We start from the raw sequence: 24,567 nt of genomic DNA, 5'->3' as shown, positions 1-24,567 counted from the left end.
ACAGGACGTGGGAGGAGGACTCCTAGTTGGCCGCCAGCTGGCCCAAGGCTCCCATCCTCAGGTGTCACCCCAGACAATAGGGAGGTGAGGGAAGGGCAAAGGAAGACAAAGGCAAAAGTAATACGCGGAATGGGGGCTCCCTGATGAGGAGGAAGAAGGATGGGACTGCGGAGACTCCTAATCTCAATTCTGCCACTTATTTGCTTGGGAGACTCACTACAACGAAGGGTGACATGCAAAGAGTTTTAAGGCTCTTCTAACTGTGGCTACAAAAGACTCTGCATGCACTGAGGGGTGGCTCATGGTACAGAGGCAGCTTTATGGAGAACCAGAGCTGTATCCTCTCCATCCGGCCGCCCACACCAGCAGCCCCAGGGAACAAAGAAGGAAGGCAGCATGTATGATGAAAACCATCTTTGTCCACTTCAGCTAAAGTGATCAGCTCTGGAAAACCAGCAAGGGCCTGGGGATAGAGGGCGGGCCAGTCAAAGTGTGGGCTGAAGGCCAGCAGCTTCATCATCAGTTGGGAATTTTTAAGAAACGTAAATTCTTGGGTGGGCCCCACTCTAGACCTACTGGAAAGTAAGTAACCTTTGCGGGTGGGGCCGGAACCTGAGACCTGTGTTTTAACAAGTCCTCCTGGTGATGCTTTTGCATGCTAGGGGGTTGTGTTTATAAACTGAAATTTCATTCTGGTTAAAAAAAAAAATGTCTTAAGAGAACAGACTTTTGATTGCCAAAAGGGAGGGAAGGAGGGAGGTAGATGAGGGACAGATGGGGAGTTTGAGATTAGATGCAAACTATTATATAGGAGGACTTCCCTGTTGGTTCAGAAGATAAAGAATCCGCCTCAAGGCAGGAGACCCAGTTTGATCCCTTGGTTTGGGAAGATGCCCTGGAAGAGGGGATGGCAGCCCGCTCCAGTATTCTGGCCTGGAGAATCCCATGGACAGAGGAGCCTGGCGGGCAAAAGTCCATAGGGTCGCAGAGTCAGACATGACTGGAGCGTCTTAACACGCATGCACATTATATGTAGGATGTATAAACAACAAGGTCCCATTGAATGGCACAGGAAGCTATATTCAAAATCTCGTGATAAACCATAACAGGAAAAATACGAAAAAGAATGTATATGTATGTATAACAATCACTTTGCTATACAGTAGAAATTAACATGACATTGCAAATCAACTACATTTCCGTAAAATAAATTTTAAAAAAAGAGTCGGTGTACATTCAAAAAGAAAGTCTGGTCGGGGTGCTGGTGTGGGGGCTGGGCAGTGTACCTTGCTCTCCGCTTCTTCACCCGCCGCTCATGTTCTGCCTCCTCATAATACAACTCGTTGTGACTTGAGTCCCTGCGCCGAGCAGCTGCGGCGATCATGGCCCGGGACTGACCAGTGGCGTTGTTACTGGGGCCTTTGGGGGAAAGGACAGTGGAGGAAGGACAGTTTTAATGCCTTGGGGTGAGAAACAGCAGAAAACTAGTCCACAGTCTGTCAGTACCGTCTGCCCAAGCCCTGTGAAGCCCATATACAAATCCCAAAGGTAACCTCCCAGAAAGATGAACATGACCCCTGCTCTATGCTCAAAATGTTCACAAGAAGAAGGCAGTCTCCTGACACCCCAATCTGATGAATGGAAATGGAAAAAAAAAAAAAGAAAAAACTCCATAGGAGATGAAGAACACTTGACAATTAAAATGCTGACCCATAATAACAGAGTGTGCTGAAGATGTTATTTACCATCTGCCACAGGAAGTTCCAGTTTGGCCATCAGAGCAGCTGGAACATGCATTTCAGCGATGAGACAATGGGAGAGAATGCAAGGGATGGGGAGAGAAGGACAGAGAAAAGAGTCAACGCCCAGAGACACTGAGCATGCTCCTGCTGAAGAGTCAATGCCCACAGGGACAATGCCCATGCTCCCGCTGGAGTGCCATGGTAACCACAGCGGTCACAGAAAAGACCCACGCCTGGGGCTTGCAAAACGTCACGCTCATTAATACAGACCTAGAACTCCCGGTCTCATAGCCCCGACCGTGGATCGCCTGAACTTTTCAGAAGGACAAGGCAGATCACATGCTTTCTTAGGTAGTATCTACTTAATGGCTTGGCTGGCTAAAGGGATTCTGCACCAGGTTTTCAGATCACAGGTGAAATTTACCAATCCTTTAGGATTCACAAGAGAGTGAACATCTCATGTAGCCAAAAGGATAAAAAACCAGCAACCAGGGAGGATACTGTCACCCAAACTGATACCACCTATAAATTACTTGACTTGTTAACATGATCCTCTTCTAGGCTGCAAAGCTCTTGCCCTGACCCAAGGTGTCCTGTTTCTTGCACTTACCCATCTGATAGCCTGAAACACAGCTTTGATGTCCCCACCCTCGCCTCTGGTCTCCCTCCACCCACTCAACCCTAGCTCCCAGCCAGGACTGAGAAACGCCTGTAAGAACCTCACCAGATGCCTGAACTGGGAGTTAGAGTCTTAACAGATTAGGGTAGCTGAATCTTCTGGTAATTTAGCCAAATTTTGAAAAGCAGCCTTTTCCTATGACCTTTCAATATATGATGTTCACAGCAGGAGGCAGAAAAACTACATCACATAGTTTTCATAAAATCTCAAGAGGAATGGAACTCCCACACATGTAGACTGTAAATCAACATTTCTGTAAAAATACGTTTGCCAGCAAAAAAGAAAAAGAAAAAGAGAGGAAAAGAAAAAATCATTCTGACACGAGAATTTACCATAAAGGCAAACTGTGAGAGGAACAGAACCAAATGGAACAGAATTTAATCTATGCAGTTGTCCACCTGCTCCCACACCCACCAGAGATATCACTTCAAGGCACGTACCATCTACGTTGTAGACCTTCAGCCCAGCCATGTGCTTGGCTGCTCGGAATTTGGAGGCTGTTAGAAGGTTGGGGTTATAGATGGTGAAATCTTTATAGTAATTTTCCAGAACCACCAATGCTGCTCGCTGGATACTGAGAAAAGAAGAAAAAATTAATGCAGTTTTTTTTTTCCCCCAGTAAGGTCCTATGTGGAAAAAAAAAAATAATAATTATCTTTTGGAGTCAGGTAAAATAATAAAACACCAAAGATAGCCTCATACAGAAGGCTCCTGGGTTTCACCACATCTTTTGTCTCCAGGATGAAAATTTGAAGACGAAACTAAGCCCCATCGTCCACTGAATTCTGTCTTCTCCCAGGCCACATCATTAGCCACACCAAATGCAGCCAACAGGTGAGAAGGGACTCTTATAACTTCTAATTTAGATTTGTTTAGACTACACAGAACTATCCTCATTTTTCCAGTTTACAGAAGAGCATACTAAGGACCCACCAAAAGGTCAAGAGACTTTCAGATGGCCTCAGAGCTACTAAGTGAAAGAACAAAGAATAGGTTAAGTTTCTCAGGTTCCAGAGCAGTGTCTCCACATACACCTCATTGCCCCCAGTGGAAGGAAGGTAGGGTTTTCAGTTTCCCATAGCTCAGACAATGCCTGCACAGAGCAGAGTGCACTGGAAAGATGCTAGCTACAGACACCTCCTTCTCTTAGTCCCATCCATCCCAGGCCAGCGAGAACTCCCTCTTTCAGAGGAAGTAAGACCCTTTTCCCTCCCCTGAGGTCTCAGCTGAGACCTCCCTCTTTCTTGGTCTGCAAGTCCTCCAGCTCCATGAGTTGCTGCCTCGGTCCCTCCAAGAGGGTATGTGAAGGGGACTCTCCCTGCCAGTGTCCTGAGATCTCTAACCCGTCCTTTGCTTGGCCCCTCTGTGAGTAGTGGAGGAGCAGAGAAGAGGTAGCAGGGTGGGCTGGGGGCGCTGGGGCACCCATACTCGGTATCAGTTGCAAACAGATGCAGGACACTCTCCAAAGAGTGACCTATACTAACACAGCCAGGGATTTTATATACCTCATCTCACCTGACACTCACAATCATTCAAGGGAAGAAAACCAAGGCTCAAAAATCTATGACCTGCAGAGAGGTTAACAACTGCCGAACAGCAGCATGGGAACTTCAATCTGGATCTCCAGCCTCTAACCTGTGCTCCTTCTCCCAGATGTGCGGCTGCTGTAGGACAGTGTACATATGTATCAGCCTCTCCAGGTCTCTTAGATGTTCACTAACCACTGGTGTGCTAAACTCCGCAAAGTTATTTGTATTCTGCCCTTTATATTTGTCTTTCTGGTTCCCTGCTAAGTGCGTGTGTTAAGTCACTTCAGTCACATCCGACTCTTTGAGACCCTATGAACTTTTGCCCACCAGGTTCCTCTGTCCATGGGATTCTCCAGGCCAGAATACTGGAGTGGGTTGCCATTTCCTACTCCAGGGGATCTTCCCAACCCAGGGGTCGAACTCAAGTCTCCTGCAGCTCCGGCATTGAAGGCAGACTCTTCGCTGCTGAAGTAGATGCGCTTATAAGGATTATTTACAATAGCCTGGGCACCAGGACACAACTGCCTTTAATTCCTAGAGGATTCCATTGCCTGCTACACCTCTCCAACTGGCTCAGGGATCTTCACACCAAGACCAGATAGCCCCTAACCCATCAGTTTGACACTGTCAATCTAGTCCTCAGCTCCCCTTGGGGTCGTGTCCCCAGAGTTTAACATGGGAATCGAAAAACAGTCTAGAAGTCAATCAGCTAACCTCCTGGAGAGCTGAGTCACAGCAGTACTTTCTGACTCATATCCCCACACAGGGCCTTGATCTGTGATCTGCATTCAGTCCAGGCTTAGTGTCAACCTAGACATGCACACTCATGCAGGGCTGGGGAGGAGTGGCAAGATCAACTCTCAGTAACAGAAGAATAAGATTCCTAAGAGCAAACCCACATTCAAAAGCCCTAGTCATTTCGTTTCTCAGTCGCCCACTCATCATGTTCATATTTAAGTACCTGCCTCAGTCAAGTCCTGAGAATGCAAAGATAGGGTGGGAGGACCTTCTCCTTGCTGATGGAAGTGGAACGGAAGCTCTGTGACCACCAACTGGAATGCACAGGAGCCGAGGAAACGCAGAGGAGGGCTTCTAACCACCCAGGACTTGGGTGGGCACCTGGGTGGGCTTCCTGAGGAAGTCAAGTGGCCCTTGAGGTTTGTGTGCTTACAGATCTTTGTGCAAAAGATTTCCCGGCTTTCACAGACACCCCTGCCCAGCAGATCCCTGGCTCAGCATGGCCAGCCTCCTCCCTGTCACCCTGTCTGTGACCTTCCACCCGAGGCAGGGCACGTGCTGCTTCGGCACACCTGCTCCATCCTAGACTGATCAAGGCCCCGCCTGGTCACTCATCATAGACAAATGCTCAGGAGCTCCTGTGTATCTCGTCCCCCTGCCAAAGGCGCTGCTTTTCCAAAGTCTCTGGGCTTTTTGGAGATGAGGAGCCCCTCCACACAGACACAGGTCTGTTCATACACACAGATTCTTGGCCTGCAGACCACTCCACCCCACACTCCTGTGCTGACACAGACACACATCTCAAGAGGACTGGATTCCAGCACAGAAGTATACCCCTGATCAAGATATAAAACTTGGTTATTCTCAGGCCTGTCTTCAAAGCAAACCCTCTGTGGTTGTGGGGTTTGGCTTTTTTGTTCAGCCAGCCCGCAAGGAGGGGCCCAGACCATCACACTAACCCAGCTGGGGTCTGCGAGGCAGAGCGGGAACAGCTGGACCAGAGCCTGGTGGCCATATTTTCCAACCTCTCTGCCCCCCAAACCACCATGTCACCCAGAGAAAGGGTGCCTTGCCCACACCCAGCTATGGAAGGGGGCTTCCAGCATGATGCTCTCCAAACTGGGCAAGTCCACAGCCAGCACCAAGCCAGAGTCATGCCAGAGCCCCGGGCGGCCTAGGGAGGGCTCAGGGACCAGACAGCTAACACGGGACAGGTGGCATCTTCCTCCTCCAGCCCCATCTCAACAGAGGCTCCAGAAAGCCCCAGAAGCAACTGTGGACCTGCTCTCCATCCCCACCCCAACCCCTGTCCCCAAGGTGACAGCTAAAGTGGAAGCTAAAAAAGGAAAAAAAACAAAAAACAAAAAAAACACAAAGCTGAGATTTGGATTAAAATCCAGTCTGTCTTTCCTCATCTTTTCGAAGACAGTCAACTATGCGATGTATGACCGGAGTCTTGCTGGGAGTCGGCATGGTCACCACCTGCATTAAGCGCTGGGCTGTGCCCCTACTTATCAGAGCAGAGGCGTCAGACCCGATCAGGCAGTGGAGCTCTGTGCCCACGCCCACACCACGTTCTTCTCCGTGTTCTCCCTCACAACCGGCTATCAACGTCATTCCTAGCTGCTGTTAACCTCGCTGCCTCGGGCCATCACCCTCCGTCCCTGTACACCTTCAACGTTAGGGTAAACAGAGAAAATAAGCTTCGAAGCACCTGAGTGAGGAGCTCTACTCAGACTAAGAGACACTCGCTCCAGTACAACATCTGATGTCAATTTCAACCCCAAATGTGAAGTCTTTCGTTTCTATTCTGGCTCCTAATTCATGCTCTGGATTGGTTGAGCTTGTTCGATAACCAGGATAAAAGAAATCCATGACTAATGTATCTTTTGGCACCTACTGAGGGGATACCCTGCAGGGCACCCTGGCATCGGTCTAGGTCATGGCCCCACAAGGCCAGGATGCAGAAGCACCCCCTGTCCTCAGCCAGTGTGGGGGTTCAGGAGCCACCTGCCTCTGCTCCTTGTGTGCGTGCTAAATCGCTTTAGTTGTGTATGACTGTGCAAACCTATGAACTGTAGACAGCCAGGCTCCTCTGTTCATGGGATTCTCCAGGCAAGAATACTGGTGTGGGTGGTCATGCCATCCTCCAGGGGATCTTCCTGACGGAGGGACTGAACTTGAGTCTCTTCCATCTCCCGCACTGGCAGTCAGGTTCTTTACCACTAGCACCATCCTCAGCATCTTTCAAATGTAGCATCTTGCAGAGCCAAAGGAGAGCTGACTTTCAGGAAACCTTTCCAACCCTCCGGTCCGCACTAATCTCTCAGGAGCGTCTCAAGTGCTAGGCTGTCTCTCCAGCAAGCCTGTGAAAGTCTCCCCCCATCCCCCTGCACAGGAAGACACCTTCTGTGGCTTCCCCTGTCTCGCTGGCCCAGGCTGCTCATTGAGAAAACCCTAGAACTGCCAGAGGTATAGGATCAATTCTGAGCACGTATTTCATAAAACCATGGAGTTTCATAAAACCTCCGAGATGAACAAAAGTAAACGCTTCAATGAGTCCCAGTCTCCAAACCAGATCATTTCAGGGGAAGGAGGGAGGCAAGAAAAACCAAGTCGGTGAGAAACGTGCTGCCTCTCTTATCACCACTGCAGTCAGAGACAAAAGGCAGTAACCTGGCTAAACAGTCCTCATGCAGAAACCCTGTAATACAGGCAGGTGGAGCCTGATGTCCAGATTGATTGTGGACAGGGCCCCACTGAAACCTCATGGCAAGGAGCACTTTCCCAAGATATGGAGCTCTGAGCTCAATAATTACTGCATTTTAATACACCCTCCCAAGGCATTACCCAGGGAAATACCTGTCTTCACAGACTGCATATATGTGGGGAAAAGAGCGCATAGATACACATAGCTTGTAACAGAAATTCCCTTGAGACCTGCACATAAGGACACAAGTACTGGGCTTCGTGGCTCAGGGGTAAAGATTCCTCCTGCCAATCCATCTCTGCTTCAGGAAGATCTCACACCACAACTGTTGAGCCTGTCCTCTAGAGCCCAGGAGCCACAGCTGCTGAGTAGGCGTGCCACAGCTACTGAAGTCTGCGCCCTAGAGCCTGTGCTCCGCAACACAAGAAGCCACTGTGATGAGAAGCCCGCACACCGCAGTTAGAGAAAGGCCCATGCAGCAACGAGGAACCAGCCAGAAACTAAATAAATAACTTAAAGAGAAAGAAGCAAGCACAGGAATCCCAAATGGGCCTAGGAGAGGCCAACACAGACTACGGAATACCCACGATCAGGACCAGAAGTAGCTGATATCCTTCCCAGTGGGAAAGTTAACCCCCACCACCACTTGGTCCAACCTTGAGCCCGTGGACAGGACAGGGCAGCGATGGATCAGCACAGATGTCTGAGGGAATTCAACATCCACAGTGGAATCTGCAACTCACCCTTGCCTTACTGGCCTATTTTCTTTTCAGGACAAAGAAGGTGGAATGTGAAATGCTGCATCTAATCAGCCGTAAAACATCTTCCAGCATCAGTGATAACCATCATACGAGTGCCATGGCAATGGAGCAGAGAGCTCCACCTACATGCTACGCTTCTAGAACACCAAGAGAAGCACCTCTGAACACAGTTCAAATTTTAGTTCATAAAACTCTGAAAGACATGCCTTCAAAATATAAATTCTGAAAAAACCAAATTCATGTCCTGCGTATCTATACCTCTGCAGCCTCCACACGCTCTCTGATGGGGGAGAAGAATGCACCCTGCAAACGGTGCGGGCTTGGGACCCAGAGAGCATGACCCCTGACTTCCATTATTCTCTGGCCTTGAACAAATTAACTCATTTCTCCCCACCCCAGATTTAAGACAATCTCGCTGTAACATGGTACGCATGCGTGCTAAGTTGCTCAGTTGTGTCTGACTCTTTGAGACCCTATGGACACTAGCCCTTCAGGCTCCTCTGTCCATGGGATTCTCCAGGCAAGAATACTGGAGTGGGTTGCCATGCCCTCCCCCAGGGGATCTTCCCAACACAGGGGTCAAACCTACATCTCTTACGTCTCCTGAACTGGCAGGCAGGTTCTTTACCACTGGTGCCACGTGGGAAGCCCCTATAACATGCTCAATTGTATATAATGTATGCCTAAAAGGTTAATGAAGTGACGTGTGCAAGTCCAGTGCAGGCAGCTAGTCAGAAATTCTAGTGACAGATCCTGAGATCCAAACATACAGGTCTGAGCTGGGACTGGAGTCACACACGGTAAACTGTCTCATAAGCATAAGTGTCAATGGGGACAATTCCAAAGTCAATGACTTCCTAAGATTTCAACAGTTGGCACTAAGGTCAGGAAAAATGTTGGAGACTCAGAGTCTGCCCTTCACTTTCCTATTTCCCAAGAAGAAGTTGCCTGCCTGGTTTACGTTTGTTTTAAAGATTAAATGAGATAATAAACTTTAAAGTCCTGACCTAAAGCAAATGGCTTATTAATGGTAGCACTGTGAGCTTACCTGTCCATGTTTATTGTGGGGGCCAACCTGTCCCCTGTGTGCACCTGGATGACCCTTCCCATCAAGGGCCAACATGTGGGCACCATGAAGACCGGTCCCCTCTATATTGTCTTCCTTAGGGACTCAGACTGTAAAGTCAGGCTACTCTCTGTTTTTACGCAGTATTTGCTGCCAGCTCTCAGCCTTCTGAAAAATCAAAACCATAGCTTCAGGAGTCATCCTACAACATGGACATCGCGCTGACTTGGAGTCAGAGGGCCTGGATTCCAGCGCTGATCCTGTTGCTCTGTAAACTGTGTAAGTCATTTTTCCTTTTTTGGCCTGTTTACTGGCTGATGATGGAGAGAGAAGACCAACTATTGCATTTGGTTGTTGAGAAGAGCAAATGAAAAACTGCCAGTGAAAGCGTCTATAAACTATAAAGGATTATATGAACATAAAGCATTAGCATATTACTAAGGAATATGAGTATTTTGTAGCGAGGGACAGGGTTGTTTGTTGGCTAAAATATTCACCCCATTCCTGGACATAAAAACATGACTCAATCTCTACTTACATCAAATCACAACATTTTAGAAGTGAAGAGAGTTTGGGAGTTCACCCACCCAATCATAGACTCAAGAATTAGGGAAATCAGAGTCCATCTAGTCCCAACTTCCAGTCTAAGCACCGGCTCTTTAAAATACCCCAGAAATCATTCAGCCTATGCTTGATAAGAAAATGTACTCTCAGCTCTGTACTAGAATGACCTTATTTTAAGTTCTACCCACTGGTCCACCCGCCACCCCCCCAACTTCCTTCCACACCCAAGCCCCTCTTTCTTGTGACTGTCCAACAAATACTAGAAGAAAACAATAGTGGACATAAATCTCCTCCCTTTTAACCTTCCTATTTTGCAGATAAGGGTCTGAGACGTAAAAAAAAGCATTGCCCCCCGCCCCCCACACCCAGTACAGAGTTGTCTATTTCCTGTTCATTCACTTTTCCTTGGATTTGACTGGGACTTCCGCAGTTAATCTTGTTGTTTGTGTTCAGTCGCTCAGTTGTGTCCAGCTCTTTGTGACCCCATGGACTGCAGCATGCCAGGCTTCCCTGTCCTTCACCATCTCCCGGAGTTTGCTCAAAGTCATGTCCATTGAGTCAATGATGCCATCCAACCATCTCGTCCTCTGTAGTCCCCTTTCCTCCTGCCTTCAATCTTTCCTAGAATCAGGGTCTTTTCCGCTAAGTTGGCTCTTGGCATCGGGTGGCCAAAGTACTGGAGCTTCAGCATCAGTCCTTCAATGAATATGCCAAAGTACTGGAGCTTCAGCTTCAGCATCAGTCCTTCCAATGAATATTCAGGGTTGATTCCCTTTAGGATTGACTGGTTTGATTTCCTTAATCTGGCACATGCTATTAAAATCAGAAATATTAAGGCTTTAGCGCTCACTCATCAGAGGCACACTTTGCAGCTTTATCTTTTCCCAGAGCAAAGAGAAAGGGTCTGACAAGGTCAGGTGGGGAAGCCTTAGTCACCTCTTTTCAAATGTTAATTGCTTCCTTTAGCTTGTCAACAAAAAGAGCTTTCCCAGTGTGTGAAAAACAAGAAAGCATTTCTTACATGCTATTGCCCCACACAAACGCTAGCTTTGTTGTTGATAATGCTTTCCGACTGTGGTGCTGGAGAAGATGCTTGAGAGTCCCTTGCACAGCAAGGAGATTAAACCAGTCAATGACTCAATGGATGTGAATTTAAGCAAACTCCAGGAGATAGTGAAGGACGGGGGAGCCTGATGTGCTGCAGCGCATGGGGTTGCAAAGAGTCAGACACGACCTAGTGACTGAACAACAGCAAAACCCCACTAACAGGAAGGCATTGGAGAGAGAGTGTTCTGACCACAGAGTGAAATCCGCAAAGCCCCCTTTCAGGGTCAATTTTCATTATCCTACCAGCCAACTATAGACACTGACATTCAGAAAGATCTTAACGACCAGCCTTCACAACTCCATCCACAGGCAAGTAGTAATGGAAATTATGAACACCCGCTAAGTCCCAAGTTCTGGGATGGATGTGAACGGCACCTCATGGGGCTCACAATCCCATCAATGATGACAACCACCTGAACAGGTAAGTACACTGAGTGACCCGGGGCTGAGACAGAGCATTTGAGTGGAGACGTTTCAGGTGAAGATCCACAGAGACGGCAGAGCCGAGCCTTTGAGCTGAGTCTTAAAAGATGAACGATGGTCAAACCTTGTGGAAGAAAGCTTCACAGGCAGAAACAGACTGGTGTTCAACAATCCTCCTAAGAGGCTATGACAAGAGCAATGGGGTCACAGGGGAAGAGCACCAAGGACTGCAGGCAGCTGCGGGAAGCCAGGAGGAGCAAGGGAGGCCTCTTTCTGGGTGCAGAGAAAACATGGCTGTGCCAACACCTCAATTTTGGATTTCTAACCTCCAGAACTCAGAGGAAATGGTTTGTGGTCCTCGGTGGCTCAATGATAAAGAATCCACCTGCAATGCAGAAGCTGCAGGAGATGCAGGTTCGATCCCTGGGTGGGGAAGAGCCCCGGAAGGAGGGCATGGCAACCCACTTGTGTTCTTGCCTGGAGAATCCCATGGACACAGAAGCCTCGTGGGCTACAGTCCATAGGGTCACAAAGAATTGGATACGACTGAAATGACTCAGCACACAGGCCGCCAGCCACCATGGAAGTGAACACACTTCTGTGTAGTACAGAAAGATGGAGGCAGGTAGAGGGCGAGGCTGGGCTAAGGTTAACGGTGGCTGAGGCTCTGGACGAACGGCAAAGGAGAGAGGATGAGCAGAGAGGCTGAGGAAGGAGAGGTCGGTAGGGACAGGGGTGGTAGAGAGGGTGAGCCAGCGGTGAAGACCCAGAGGATGCGGCCAGTAAAGGAGCCTGGGTACCCCAGCCACCCCAGCTCCTGCTCTTTAAGGTGTGCTACCCAGTAGATGCCTTTTAGGCTGGAATCGGGTCCTTGAGAAAACTCTAAAATGAAGGATCCACAATGAAAACTGATTCAGCTCTTTGGGAAAGTCCCACCCTGGGAGAGAAATGGATGACCTTTATTTGACCTGATTGCTACTTCTTCCCAGGACAGTCAACAAGGCGACAGCTTCCTGGATGTGTGGGTATCACTGGACTTGGGAGATAAACTGATTTCCATGTGACCAACAGTCAGGAGTGTTTGCAGTAAAGCTGGGACTCATTCATGTGAGTCCCAGAGATGCAAATATAATTACCCCTGAACGCTGTTCCCACCTCCTCTGCTGAGAACTGGACACACAAGTGTTTATACCTCCTGGCCCTCCTGCCCTTTAATTAGAATGTTTGTCCTACTGGGGCCAGTAGCCTACACAAGTCCCACGTAGATAACAGGCAATGATCACCTTGGAACCTGAGGATAGGGAGCAGCAAAAGCTGGCATCTGCTTGTGTACACAGACAGGTCTGGGTTAGGATGCAGGAAGATGTGGGAGAAAAGCAGGATTTTCTGGGACCTTGTCATGACGGAGCAGGGGGGACACACATTGCCACTTGAGATCTCAAGGTGAGGCCCATCCTGAGAGGGGACAGTGGTCAGCATCCCTGTCCTGCTGGTGAGGTCCAAGGCGGCCGTTCCTTAGGCAACATGGATTCCCCAGTGACCCAGGCCTGCTAGAACCTCAGCTACAGTGACTACATTTTCTGAATCGAGATCTGCAAACTGGCAGGTGTCCCTGGATGAGGCTTTGAGCACCGGCTGCAGACAAGCCCTGCAGGAGATCCCACTGAAAGCCAGCAAACTGCAACCAGAAGCCAGGATAGCTACTTCCAGGAGGAAGGAGGTGAAATGAACGTGCAGTTTGGAGGGCACTCAGGGCACTTCAGGCCCTTTACTGTCTCTGTTAAGGGAAGCACACTAACTGAAACCACCCACCCTGGCCAAGCACCATAGTAACCATGTGGGCGAGTTATTTTACAACAGATCTTGGTAAGGAACACAGAACTAATAAGCCACCACCAAGCGGAAGAGTTTAGGAAAGGTCAAATGGAGATACCACATGTCCAACCACCTCCCAGAATCCTTCTCGCTGGGATCCATCTTGGCTGAGCAATGGATAAGCCACCAGGAAGGACCCTGAGTCAGAATGACCAGCCAAAGAAAACCCAGAAACTAATCCCATCACCATAAAACCAAGACTGCAAGCCACGTGGCAGAGCAGTTCTCCTGGGTTCCCTCACCCTATTACTCTCCACTTGGGTGCCTGTTCCCAATAAAGTCTCTTGCTTTGTCAGCTCATGTGTCTCCTTGGACAATTCATTCCTGAGTGTCAGACAAGAGCCCACTCTTGGGCCCTAGAAGGGGGTCACTCCTTCCTGTAACATCCTCCTTTAAGTTCCTGCTAAGAAAGTGTAACCTGGGAAACATCCTCTCTAATAAAACAAGGAAAGCCACAAGAACCAGCTCAGAGGAGATCACACTGTCAGCACTGGTAGGAGCCGTGAGCACAGAAGTAGCTGACAGCTTCATACAACACCCTGGTCCGCCTAGTCGCAGGAACTGAACGACCAGACGCATGGCATCCGTCTAGGCTGGAACACCGCCATCACCGGGAGGCTCTGAGCTAGCTGACACCGCTGATGAGAGTCTCCACCTAGGGGATGATCCAGTCACGCCTGACTGTCCCACAACAGAGAGATGCTGGCAGACCCCCGCACTTGGGGGGAGCTGTGCCTCCCATCAAGTGACAGGCTTGGCTATGGCCAAGTCTGCCCAGAGAGCTTGCAGCCCACTTCCAGCCAGGGCACAAGCCCCAGTGCACTGTCACCTCCCAAGGGTCCAACCTGGGCTGCACCTGCCATGCCTGCGAAGGGAACCCTGCCTTCCAAGCTTTAAATCACTGAGCTGAATCACACCAGATAAACGTCAAAGACAACCACCTGTTCTGGGTGCCTCGAAAAGCAGATTCAGATCAGGACTGAGAGCAGCTCCAGACCCACCCAGGATGCTCGGCTGGCCTACTCGTATCCAGCCTCACATCCCTTGACTCGGGTACCTCTGGCCCTAAGAAGAACTGCAGGTGCCCATATGGAAAGATCTGGAGCCCAAGGGCAATAGGCCTAGCCAATGGATCTCTACTTACAGAGACTAATCGAGGCCAATACAGAGCAGGGCAGGGAAAGAGAGTCCTGCCCACTTGCCCTCAAGTGCTGTTAAGACAGCACACACACTGCACTAAGTCACACCCACTGGTCTGTGGAGGAGGCATGAAGAATGCTGGGCTGGCCGCGGGGCGAGTCCCTGGAAAACAGACCACACACCAATCCGGTGTGGACCCACCACCAGCCGCCCAGGGCCCTTGGGGAGACGGTAGAAGCCAGGGCCACGTCCTGAGCTCCGGCCTGTCCGCTCTGCCTCGGAGCAGGGCTTGTGGGCAGATGCCGTGAGAGGGCAGCCTTCCCAGCTGTGGCTGCTGCCGGCAGGCAGCTGAGCAAACACAGGCTCACGGTGTCCAGCACCTTACACTCTCATTAAAGCCACTTTTAACAGGCACCACAGGGCCAAACCACAAACGGCAGCTCTGAGCCCACCTTCCAAATTCTCCCATGGCAGAGCAGAGACTGAGCAAAACCTGACACTCTGCTCTTCCGCTCTTACTCGTTCCTACCCTTTGTGTCCTTAGGGAGTGGGGATGGGGACTACGACTCTCTTTACTGAAGAGCAGTTACACAAGAAGGTATATTTCTAAAAATGAGACTGCGTGCAAAGCCACAACCATAAAAATCATGAACCAAGGCCTCTGGTGGTCATTTAAAAACATTCCCAACTTCAAAGGTGATGGAGCCAGGCTCGCAGACAGCTGGTGCTGGTCTTGCATATGGAAGGGAGGGGTCCACAGCCCAGCACGACAACCAAGCCTGATCAGCAGTGTAATCACCGGTTTTGATATTATTTGACCCAGAATCACAGACATAAGATTTCCAGTGGAGCTAGATAAACCCTGAAATAACCTTAACCTCCCTAGGAGACTCTCCCTTTCTCACTTCTAACTGGAAAGCCAAAGTGCCATGGAGAGAAACAAGGCCCCCTACTCAAGCTAAGAGGAAGCAGGCATGAGCTGGAGAGAGGACAACAGGAGCTCTGTTTCACGGGGTCAAGCTATGCTCACTGATCTGTGGTTTCCTGGGGTTTTGGGGTCAAAGGTCAACAGTATGGGGAATGTTCCCGTCCTTAGCTCAGCCACCACAGATTGGGTGGCTTAAACAACGAAACTTCTTTTCCTACAGATCTGGAGCCTCAAAGTTAAGTTCAAGGTCTAGCCAATTCAGTTTCTGCTGAAGACTCTCCCTGGCTTGCAGATGGCTGCCTTCTCACTATGCTCTCATATGGTCCTTCTCCAGTCCTCATGCACCAGGAGAGAATGCACACAGGTAAGATCTCTGGTGCTTCTTATAAGGACACTAATTTACAAGACCGATGACCTCCCTTAACCCTAATTACTTCTTTAGAGGTCCTAACTCCAAATACAGCCAAACTGGGGTTTAGAGCTTCAACCTATGTATTTGTATGTGTGTTCAGTTACTCAGTTGTGTCCAGCTCTTTAAGACCCCTGGGACTGTAGCCCACCAGGTTCCTCTGCCCAGGGGATTTTTCAGGCATGAGTACTAGAGTGGGTTGCCATTTCCTCCTCCAGGGGAATCTTCCCCACCTAGGGATCGAACCTGCATCTCCTGCATTGCAGGCAGATTCTTTACCACTGAGCATTCAAGGAAGTCCCTCAACCTATGGATCTGGGGGTATGCAATTCAGCCTGTAACATTCCATCTCTGGTTCCTCCAAATTCATGTCCTTCTTGCATGCAAAGCACATAAGCACATTCATCCATCCCCACAATTCCCAGACCCTGAAATTATTCCAGCATCAACTCTAAGTGTAAAGTCCAAAATCTCATCTAATCAGATATGGATGGGACTTGAGGCAAAATTCCTCCCCAGCTGTGAACTGTGAAACCACACAAGTTATGCATTTCCAAAATTTCATGGTGAATCAGGCACAAGAGAGACATTCCCATTCCAGAAAGACAAAACTGGAAAGAAAGAAGGGGTGATGGGTCCTAAGCAACTCCAAAACCTAGCAAGGTAAATTCCATTAGATCTTAACACTTGAGAATGATCTTCTTGGGCTTAACATTTTGTCCCTGGGGCCCACTGGGGCGGCCCATCACCCTCCTAAGGCTCTGTGGCCTGGCCCTGCCAATGGAACCAGGCCCACTAAAACCAAGGCAGGGGACCATCGTCTGAGCCCAGGAAGGAAGCAGCCTTGCCCCTGAGCCTGTGGAGGAGTGATGGTCCGGAATCACCTCTGGAGTCATTCTCTTTTCCTGAAGGATAAGGCGTGTTCACAGCATTCCCTCGTTTTACAGCACTTTCTCTGTTTCCTTTAGTCTCAGGTGACAGTGTAACCCCACCTTTATTCCTGGCTTCTGCTGAGATGACTGACTCCACCCTTGGTTCACACCTAAACTAATCTCCTTATCAAACGGCTGTCAGGCACCTGTTGGCGGTCTCTTTAGCACCTGCGTCCTCATTTTTTTGCAATATGGATGAGCTGAGAATCTTTCCAATCTCCAAGTTCTGGTTACCTTTTGCTTAACAACTCCTTCAACTCCTCTCTCTTCTTCATTTTAAAATAAGGAGTAAGAAGGACTCAAGCTGTACCTTCCACAGTTTGCTTAGAAATCTCTTCAGCTAAAAAACCCAATTTCATTGCTTGTAAGTTCTACCTTCCACAAAACACTCGAACAGAAACATAATCCCACGAAGTTCTTTGCCATTTTCTTATAGAGATCACCTTTTCTTCATTGTTCAAATACATGTTCCTTGCTTTCTCATTTGTAGCTATGAATTTTGGAGGGAACATATTCAGTCTATAATAGTTCTAACACCATGCTGCAACCACGCACGATCATAAATTTCCACTGTTTGAAAATCAGTCCAAGAATCATTTCTTCTAATGCATGAGTGGTTCTGTGAGCAGTAACCAGACTTTTGATTAAAAGGTCCACAGTCAATGCCAATTTATAAGGTACTCTTAGACTCAATGAATGAAACATTGAGTTAAAAAAAAAAACCCAGCTGGCTGGATTAGGTACAATGGAGCTTCAGCAATCTGAGTATCTCACACAGCGGGTCACTGTGAATAGACAAGTCTCCCAGAAGACCAAGATGAGAGTTAATTCTGCTTTCGTGGCTTCTGTGTCTTTCTCCTTGCTTATGACTATCAGCTATCACCCTCCACTGATGTTCACACGACCTCCGTACAGCAGCTCTTTCTCTGATGTAAAATATGTTACTTCTGGACTCTGGGAGGAATTGAAGTCAATAATTAAACTTTTTAGAACTGTAAGTATATGCAGGCTCTGAAAATGAGAGCCTGAGGTTGTCTTGGGAGCCTGCCTCACCATGGACCCTAATGAACCAACCCTTCCAAAAGTCCCTAACTTGTGCAGTCCTGCTCCTTAAATCTGGGCTGGGGCTTTGACTGGCTCTAAGAAGAGAATGCAACGCAAGGTACTGGTTGAGTTCCAGGCTAAGCCTTAACAGGCCTGAGAACTTCTGCTTAGGAGCCCTGAGACGCTGCAGTACACTGAAGAAACTATTCCCCAGGGGGAAGGCCCTCTGGGGAAGAAGAGAACCACAGAAGAACCTGGACAGGAGAACAGCCCAATCCCAGCTGACTCACCACAGGACTGCAATCACACAGGGACCATCGGCCAGACCAGCCAAAGAACTGCCCGGCTGAGCCCTGCCCACGGAACTATGAGAAATAATAAAGTAATGTTGCCAAAACTAGTAAGTTTTGGGGCAGTTTTAACAGCAACAAATAAAAGAGGTGTTCTTTGGGACATATGACAAACAGAAAGTTAAAAAGGTTTGACCAGACAAAGGCTCAAACCTACTTACTACTGTGGTAATAAGGCAGAGGTTTGCTTGCTGACTGCTTGAATGAAAGAACCAGTGGGGCTAAGGAATGACTGCAGACTGGGAGCCAGCCATCTCTGACAGTGCTCTTCATCCCTTCCTGTCCAGCCCTGAAGCTATGATTTAAATGAGAGAGCATAATGTGTATAAAAACAGCTAGCACTCAGCTCAGCTCACAGTAAGCCCTCAAAAAATGCTTAAAAATTTCACTCATGCGTTCTTAAAGCAGTGAACATGAACACATATGTTCCTGGGCACCATGGTGAAATGGTTAAGATCATCCTGGAACTAGCCAGGGCTCAAACCCTACCTCCCACAATTACAAACTGTATGGCCATAGACAACCTGTGTAACTCCTCCAAGCGTCAGTTCCCCCATCTGAAAATGAGGAAAACATACCTACCTTGCAGGGCTGCTGTGATGATTAAATGATTTACATGGTAAGCGTTTAGAAGGTGCCTAGCGTATGGCAAGGACTATGTCACTGCTCACTGCTAAGGTTTCCACTGCTGTTGGTTTACTCTGCCACTTGGATTCAGTCAGTCAATTGCACTAGCTGCTATGCTCGAACAGTCACAGTATTTAAAGATTTCAAAACTGAGAAATCATTAATGAGGATCGTTAAACATCACTTCGAGTCTCTTTTCTCCTGGGTTTCTCTCCATATATAGTCAGATCAAAATCTTAGTGATGGGGGACTTCCCTGGTGGTCCAGCGATTAGGACTCCATGCTCCCAACACAGGGGGCCCAGGTTCCACCACTGGTCGGAGAGCCAGATCCCACATGACAAAGCTAAGAGCTCGAATGCCATGACTAAGGAAGGTTCTGCATGCCACAGTGAAGCTCAAACATCCCTCGTGCCGCAATTAAGACCTGGCACGAGGTCTTAAGCCAAATAAATATTTTACAAATTCTTAAAAAAAAAAAAATAGTGTTTGGTGAAATCCTGGAAAAGTGAGCAACTCACTGTGAGAATGTGGCCAGGAAAACACGTGAAGCATGTAGAATTACAATGTGCGGAAACCCCAGGATGCTGCGGAGAACATGGGGATGGGGTGTGAGGCACAGGACACGCTGGCTCCTTGAGGCCTCAGGTATGGCCCTAACCTATGGCTTGGGGCCCTCAACTATAAAAGGTGACATCACCACAGCCCCTGCCCCCACCCCAATGGCAGCAAGGAGGGGAAAGGGAGACATCTGAAAAGCTCCGTTAACCCCTGCAGCACTGGGCAAAGGTTAGAAGTATCTTAATCTCCTTTGGAATTTCCCTTCGCACAACAGGAACCTTTTCCGTTTCTGAAAGTTTTCAAATAAGCCCCCAAAAGCCATTCCAGCCAACAAGGAAGGCTCCTAAAAGTAACTTTTATGAGAGCTAAGAAGACAGGGGTTTTCTTTAAGACACTAAAGATGAGGCATTCTTCTGACAGTTTTCTAAAATACCTCCGCTGACTCTATAAAACTGCCTGAAAACAAGCAACAAAAGCCCCTGCCATCACTCTGCACCTCAGCCCAACAGGTCGCTGCTGGGGGAGGAACTTACGTAACAGAGGGCAGACCATCCTGATTCCTGATTTTGACAACCCGCTATTCTGCTCCCCAGGACCTGCTCTTTGTCTATTCCAATCTCCCTTTCCCTCTTGTCTTTTTCTACACTTTACAAAAGAGCTCAGAAGTTCTATTTCTGGCCCAGTGACTCTTCCAGCCACTGCTGGGTTTAGACCAGATTTAGCCCAAGGCTCGGCAGGTGACAGGCCCACTCAGGCCAGCAGGGAGAGATGGATGCCAAATCTGTCCCAGATCTCACAGCCTGACTGTCTCATGGGCAGCCAGGCCCACCTGAGGGCTCTGTGAGTGAAGATGCCTCTCCTTCCCTGGCCATCTTTCCACCCCACAACCAGGGTCTCCACACAAGGGACAAGGGGGTCCTTATGAAAGCAGGAGAGGAGGAAAACTTATGGTCCTGAGGAGGAGTCAGAAGGAAGATACGGGGCCAGCTCAGGCCACCTTCTGTCTCCTGGGGGAGCTGGGGCGAGAGGCTTCAAGGTTAGCCAGTATGGACGGGGCAGCTGCTGGTCATGGTGAGGACAACTCCGAGGCGTCTGTGATAAGCCCTGGGCCACACAGAACACCCAGCCCTGCCTCCCGGGTGCACGTCACCTCTGGCCGGTGCACCCATGTGGTAAGGAACCAGCACCACCCACAACTGTCTGAACACACCACGCCGCGCGTCCTGGGCCGTTTCGTGCGTCCCCTCCCCACTCCCAGCCGGGCCCAGCATGCACAGCAAGCAGCGTTGGGGCATGGAAGCCCCTGCAGGAGGTCAGCCCCACTGCATGGACTGCTTAAAATGCGAAGTCACCCTTCCCTTTTCCACCTCTGCAGGTGGGATTCACACAGCTAGGGCAGAGCCAAAACTCAAAACCACGGCAGACTCACTATGGGCCAGTGTCCTAGCTACTGACATTCACAGAGTTGCAAATGTCACTTCCCTCTCTGTTACCAGAGCTGGATTTCTCCCCACCCTCCTGATTTCGGGCTAAACCTGTCCATTCCTGAGACAGATGTGGGGTTGGGCTTTATTGCTGTCACTGTCTGAAGTGCCCTCCTCCTCTTGGGTTCTCACCCATTCCAAGGCCTGTGTCAGCAACTGTCCACTGGTCTGTCTCCAAGGAGTTTTGAGACAAAGCTTGGGAGGCAGCAACCCTGTGCCACTGGAGCTCTGCACACAGCAGACATTTAATACAAGCCTGCTGATCATTCTCCAGTGTAAAATGCGGGGGAAAAAACCTGTCTGGGATGAATAAGCAGCAGTGTCTTACTTGCCTTCAGAGCCCCACGGGCACCCATAAAGTACTCGATACACCTGGCTTTGCAGCGCCAAGCATGGGAATCAGACACTGATTCCCTCCAAGGATTGGTCAAGGTGGCACAGTCCTCGACTGCTAAACCACCCAGTCCTCAGGTGGTATGAGCTGAGCCAGAGGGATGACAGATCCATGCCAGCACCGAGATGGTCTGGCAGTATAACTGACTCCAAACCAGAGTGAGGCCACCTCCCCAGCCCCAGCCAAAAATATGACAAAGCCCATTGTTCTGATCCCCACTAAGGTGCCCTTACCATCTTGGCTGCTCTGCAATGATAGCTGCCATCAACAAAGCACATACCATATGCCAGCAGATACACACATTGACATATATGGCCCGAGGAGGCAGGAGAGCCCTATGAGAAGACAACGTCAGACATCTCAGATTGTTCTCTCACCTGGAACCATCTGGGTGCCAACCGTGTGCCAGGCTCTAGGTCAGGCACTGAGGATGCAAAGAGGAGTAAAATGCAGCACCTGTCCTCCGGAGCCCACAGTTTGTGGAAGAAAACAGAAAAATAGGCCAGTGACACAAAGTGAGAAACGCTATAATGAGGACATTAATGCAGGCCTGGCTTCATGGATTCTGCACAAAGCTAGCCATGTTCTTTCGTATAAATTACTTAAAATCCCTAAAGCCCTGTTTCCTCATCTGAAATACAGATGAGCTCTATGAAGATAATTTATATGACATGCTTATTCTCGAGGTACATAAAAACAAAGCAGAACAGAACACGGAATACAATAAATAATGATGATCACTCTTTTCGTTAATCACAAAATAATTACATTTTGTGTACAGATTTCAAACATAACATCTTAAAGTGTTTCTAGTTTTTTCTCATGTATACATTTTCAACTCTTACAAGTTTAGCGTCTCTAATCTACACCTGATTCTTTACTGGAAGGTCACTAGGGTGACCATATAATTTATTGTCCAAATCAGGAAACCTCTGAGAGTGGGGGAGAAAGGAATGATTAATAATTCCACTGGGACAACACAGTAAACCAGATGTACCATTATGAACAAAACTGTTGATCACTCCATCATTCACAGGCTGATTCCGGGGGCAGGGTCAGCAGCCATCACTAAGGCTTCCTTTCTCCATCACTTTTAAGAGCTGTGAACAATTTTGGAAACAGGCCCAACAAAACTCCAACCTGGAAGACAGCCAGTCCCTGTAACATGCCATCCAGAATTCAGTGAAGTCAATGTACGTGAATTTCCCCCTCCACACACACACATACACACACAGCTCCTCCCAAAACCTGAAAAAAAAAGAGTCAGACCCTGGTCTTGCTCTTGGCACCTGGCAACATCCCTCACGTGCTGTAGACTTAACTGTCTTCTAGTAAACAGCAGTGGTCCTTTCCGCCCCCGGAAGAGCCCCCTCACCTCAGGTGTCCCAAGCTGTAGAAGCGGGACTCGCCGTCGGTGGAGCGGACCACCTGCAGTGTGAACATGGGCTGCAGCTGTCTGAGCTCTAGCAGGACGACGGCCAGGTAGTGGATGAAGAGGAGCGCGTCCACGAGAGAGACGGCATATTGCACAATGCCCTGGTAATTTCGGTCCCGCGAGTCCAAAATGCGGACCCCGTAAAAAAGCCAATAGGAGACCACGAAGAGAAAGATGAGGACCAACAGGAGGGCACGGAACACGAAGATCCGCGGCATGTCAGCCCTCTGCTTGCGGAAAAACAGCGCCCAGGTCCCGATGAGCAGAATGAGGAGCTTGAATGCCACGGAGATGAAGAGTCCCTCGCAGATGGTGCCGCAAGGCTCCAGCTCGTCCCGCCACAGGATGGGGGGCAGCAGAATGAAGGCGATGGGGGTGAGGAAGACCAGGAGTCCGAGCACCGCAGCCACAGTGAGCCCCAGGTAGCGCCTGCAGTCCAGCCCCACGCTGTCCTCCATGTCCTTGCTGATGCGGGCAATGTCCTCCTGTGAGATGCTGTGCTCCGACGTGCCGGTGATGGCCGTGGTGGTCTCGCCCCAGTTGTCATCCTGATGGGGAGAGAACAGTGAGGACAGACGGCCACATGCACACTGCATGTTAAAGCCACAAAGCCCACAGAAGCACGGGGGACAGGAGAGCCCACCTTCCTCAACCGCAATCCACACGTCTGGGCTTCCTGGGAAACGAAGCCTGATACACACATAGGCTTTCTGGGAGATGAAGGCTTAACTCTTTAAATAGAGGAATGTTTTAACTATGACAATTTTGCTTGAAGTTTTGCAAACTACACCGTATATTTACCTTTTTCAACAGAAAAAAACAGAACTTAACCTGTTTGTTGGGTGATTTATTGTTACAACAGTGACTATCCCCCACTGTGTTGGAATTCCCGAGAGGCTTGGTGATAGACAATCTGCTGTTAGAAAATTGTGTGCGAGTTCACCTACAGCCCAAGGAGAAAACCTTCTGCACTTCCTTCTGGATTCACGACTGGGCTGTAAAGGCTTACAAAGTCTCTCTCTCAGAAGTGGGGAGTAATATGTAGCCTGTGCCCTCCAGGAGCTCTGAGGAGTGAAGGTCTTGCACAGGAGGGAACTTACATGGTTATGCACAAATCAAAGCCCGCCTGTAGTTGGTACACACATTTTCTTAAACCTCCATAATGTTTTTAAGACCCATTTAATAAGTCTCAAGCACTCTCTGATATTTCTCATTGAACAAGCAAAATAGATTCTGGCATCGATGGCCCAGATAGCTCAAAAATTCCTTCTTAAACACGAGTGCCTGTGACAAATTGAGCATCAAAGGTATAAAAATACTGAGACTGAGACTTCCCTGGTGGTGCAGTAGCTAAGACTCTATGCTCCCAGGGCAGGAGACCCAGGTTCGATCCCTGGTCAGCAAACTAGATCCCACATGCCACAACTAAAGATCACGCAGGCCGCGGCAAAGATGGAAGATCCGTGTGCTGCAACTAAGACCCAGTGCAGCCAAATAAGTAAATAAATAAAAATAAACTTTACAAAATACCAAGATTACTGGAATGCACGTCTTTTACTATCTTGCTTTCGCTTGCTTTTTAAAGTCTGTAGTTGTTTGGAGCAATTGTCTCCTCACTTAACATGATCCAGTTGTCAGGGTTTTAAACAGTTTTGCTATTTCTCTGGCAACGACGACTCCATTCCAAAGCAACAACAGAGCAAGACGACGATGAAAAGCCACACTGGGTCCAAAGGGGTTTGCCTCAGAAATGTGTGTGTATGATTTAAGTTGGAAAAGAGCAGTCAGATATGGTGGTAAGCTGGGTGAAATTAATGCATAAGATACCAATTTCAAAAAATCTAGTCTAAGTTAATAGCTGAATCAGCAAGCTAGAGATCTCACAGCTAAACGAAAACCTCAAATCTCGCAACAATAAATAAATATGATTCATGAAATGCATAGGCTACAGAAAGAAACAGTAGTGGTGGCAGGAAAGATCTGAACCTATGAACAAACAGATCTTTGACTCAGAAAGTTACAAGTATCATGTACTAAGAGAGAAGTTGTTATTTAAGATAACAGCCAGAA

At 48.7% G+C, this 24,567-nt stretch overlaps 1 protein-coding gene across 2 annotated transcripts in view; it reads right to left on the bottom strand.

The window, feature by feature from the left end:
• VANGL1 (VANGL planar cell polarity protein 1) overlaps window positions 1-24,567 on the bottom strand; it is a 54,504-nt gene that overhangs the window by 7,864 nt on the left and 22,073 nt on the right. For both annotated transcript variants that reach the window (XM_069601524.1, XM_069601513.1), the window contains 3 exons: window positions 22,438-23,045; window positions 2,862-2,995; window positions 1,287-1,419 (listed from right to left, as the gene is read on the bottom strand). In XM_069601524.1, the coding sequence (XP_069457625.1) occupies window positions 1,287-1,419; window positions 2,862-2,995; window positions 22,438-23,045 (875 nt within the window). The remainder of the gene's footprint in view (window positions 1-1,286; window positions 1,420-2,861; window positions 2,996-22,437; window positions 23,046-24,567) is intronic.

The sequence above is a fragment of the Ovis canadensis genome, chromosome 1, assembly GCF_042477335.2.
Source record: "Ovis canadensis isolate MfBH-ARS-UI-01 breed Bighorn chromosome 1, ARS-UI_OviCan_v2, whole genome shotgun sequence".
In the NCBI taxonomy this organism is placed as follows: Eukaryota; Metazoa; Chordata; class Mammalia; order Artiodactyla; family Bovidae; genus Ovis; species Ovis canadensis.
The sequence above is the reverse complement of the archived record's forward strand: the minus strand, read 5'-3'. Positions and strand labels throughout refer to the sequence as shown.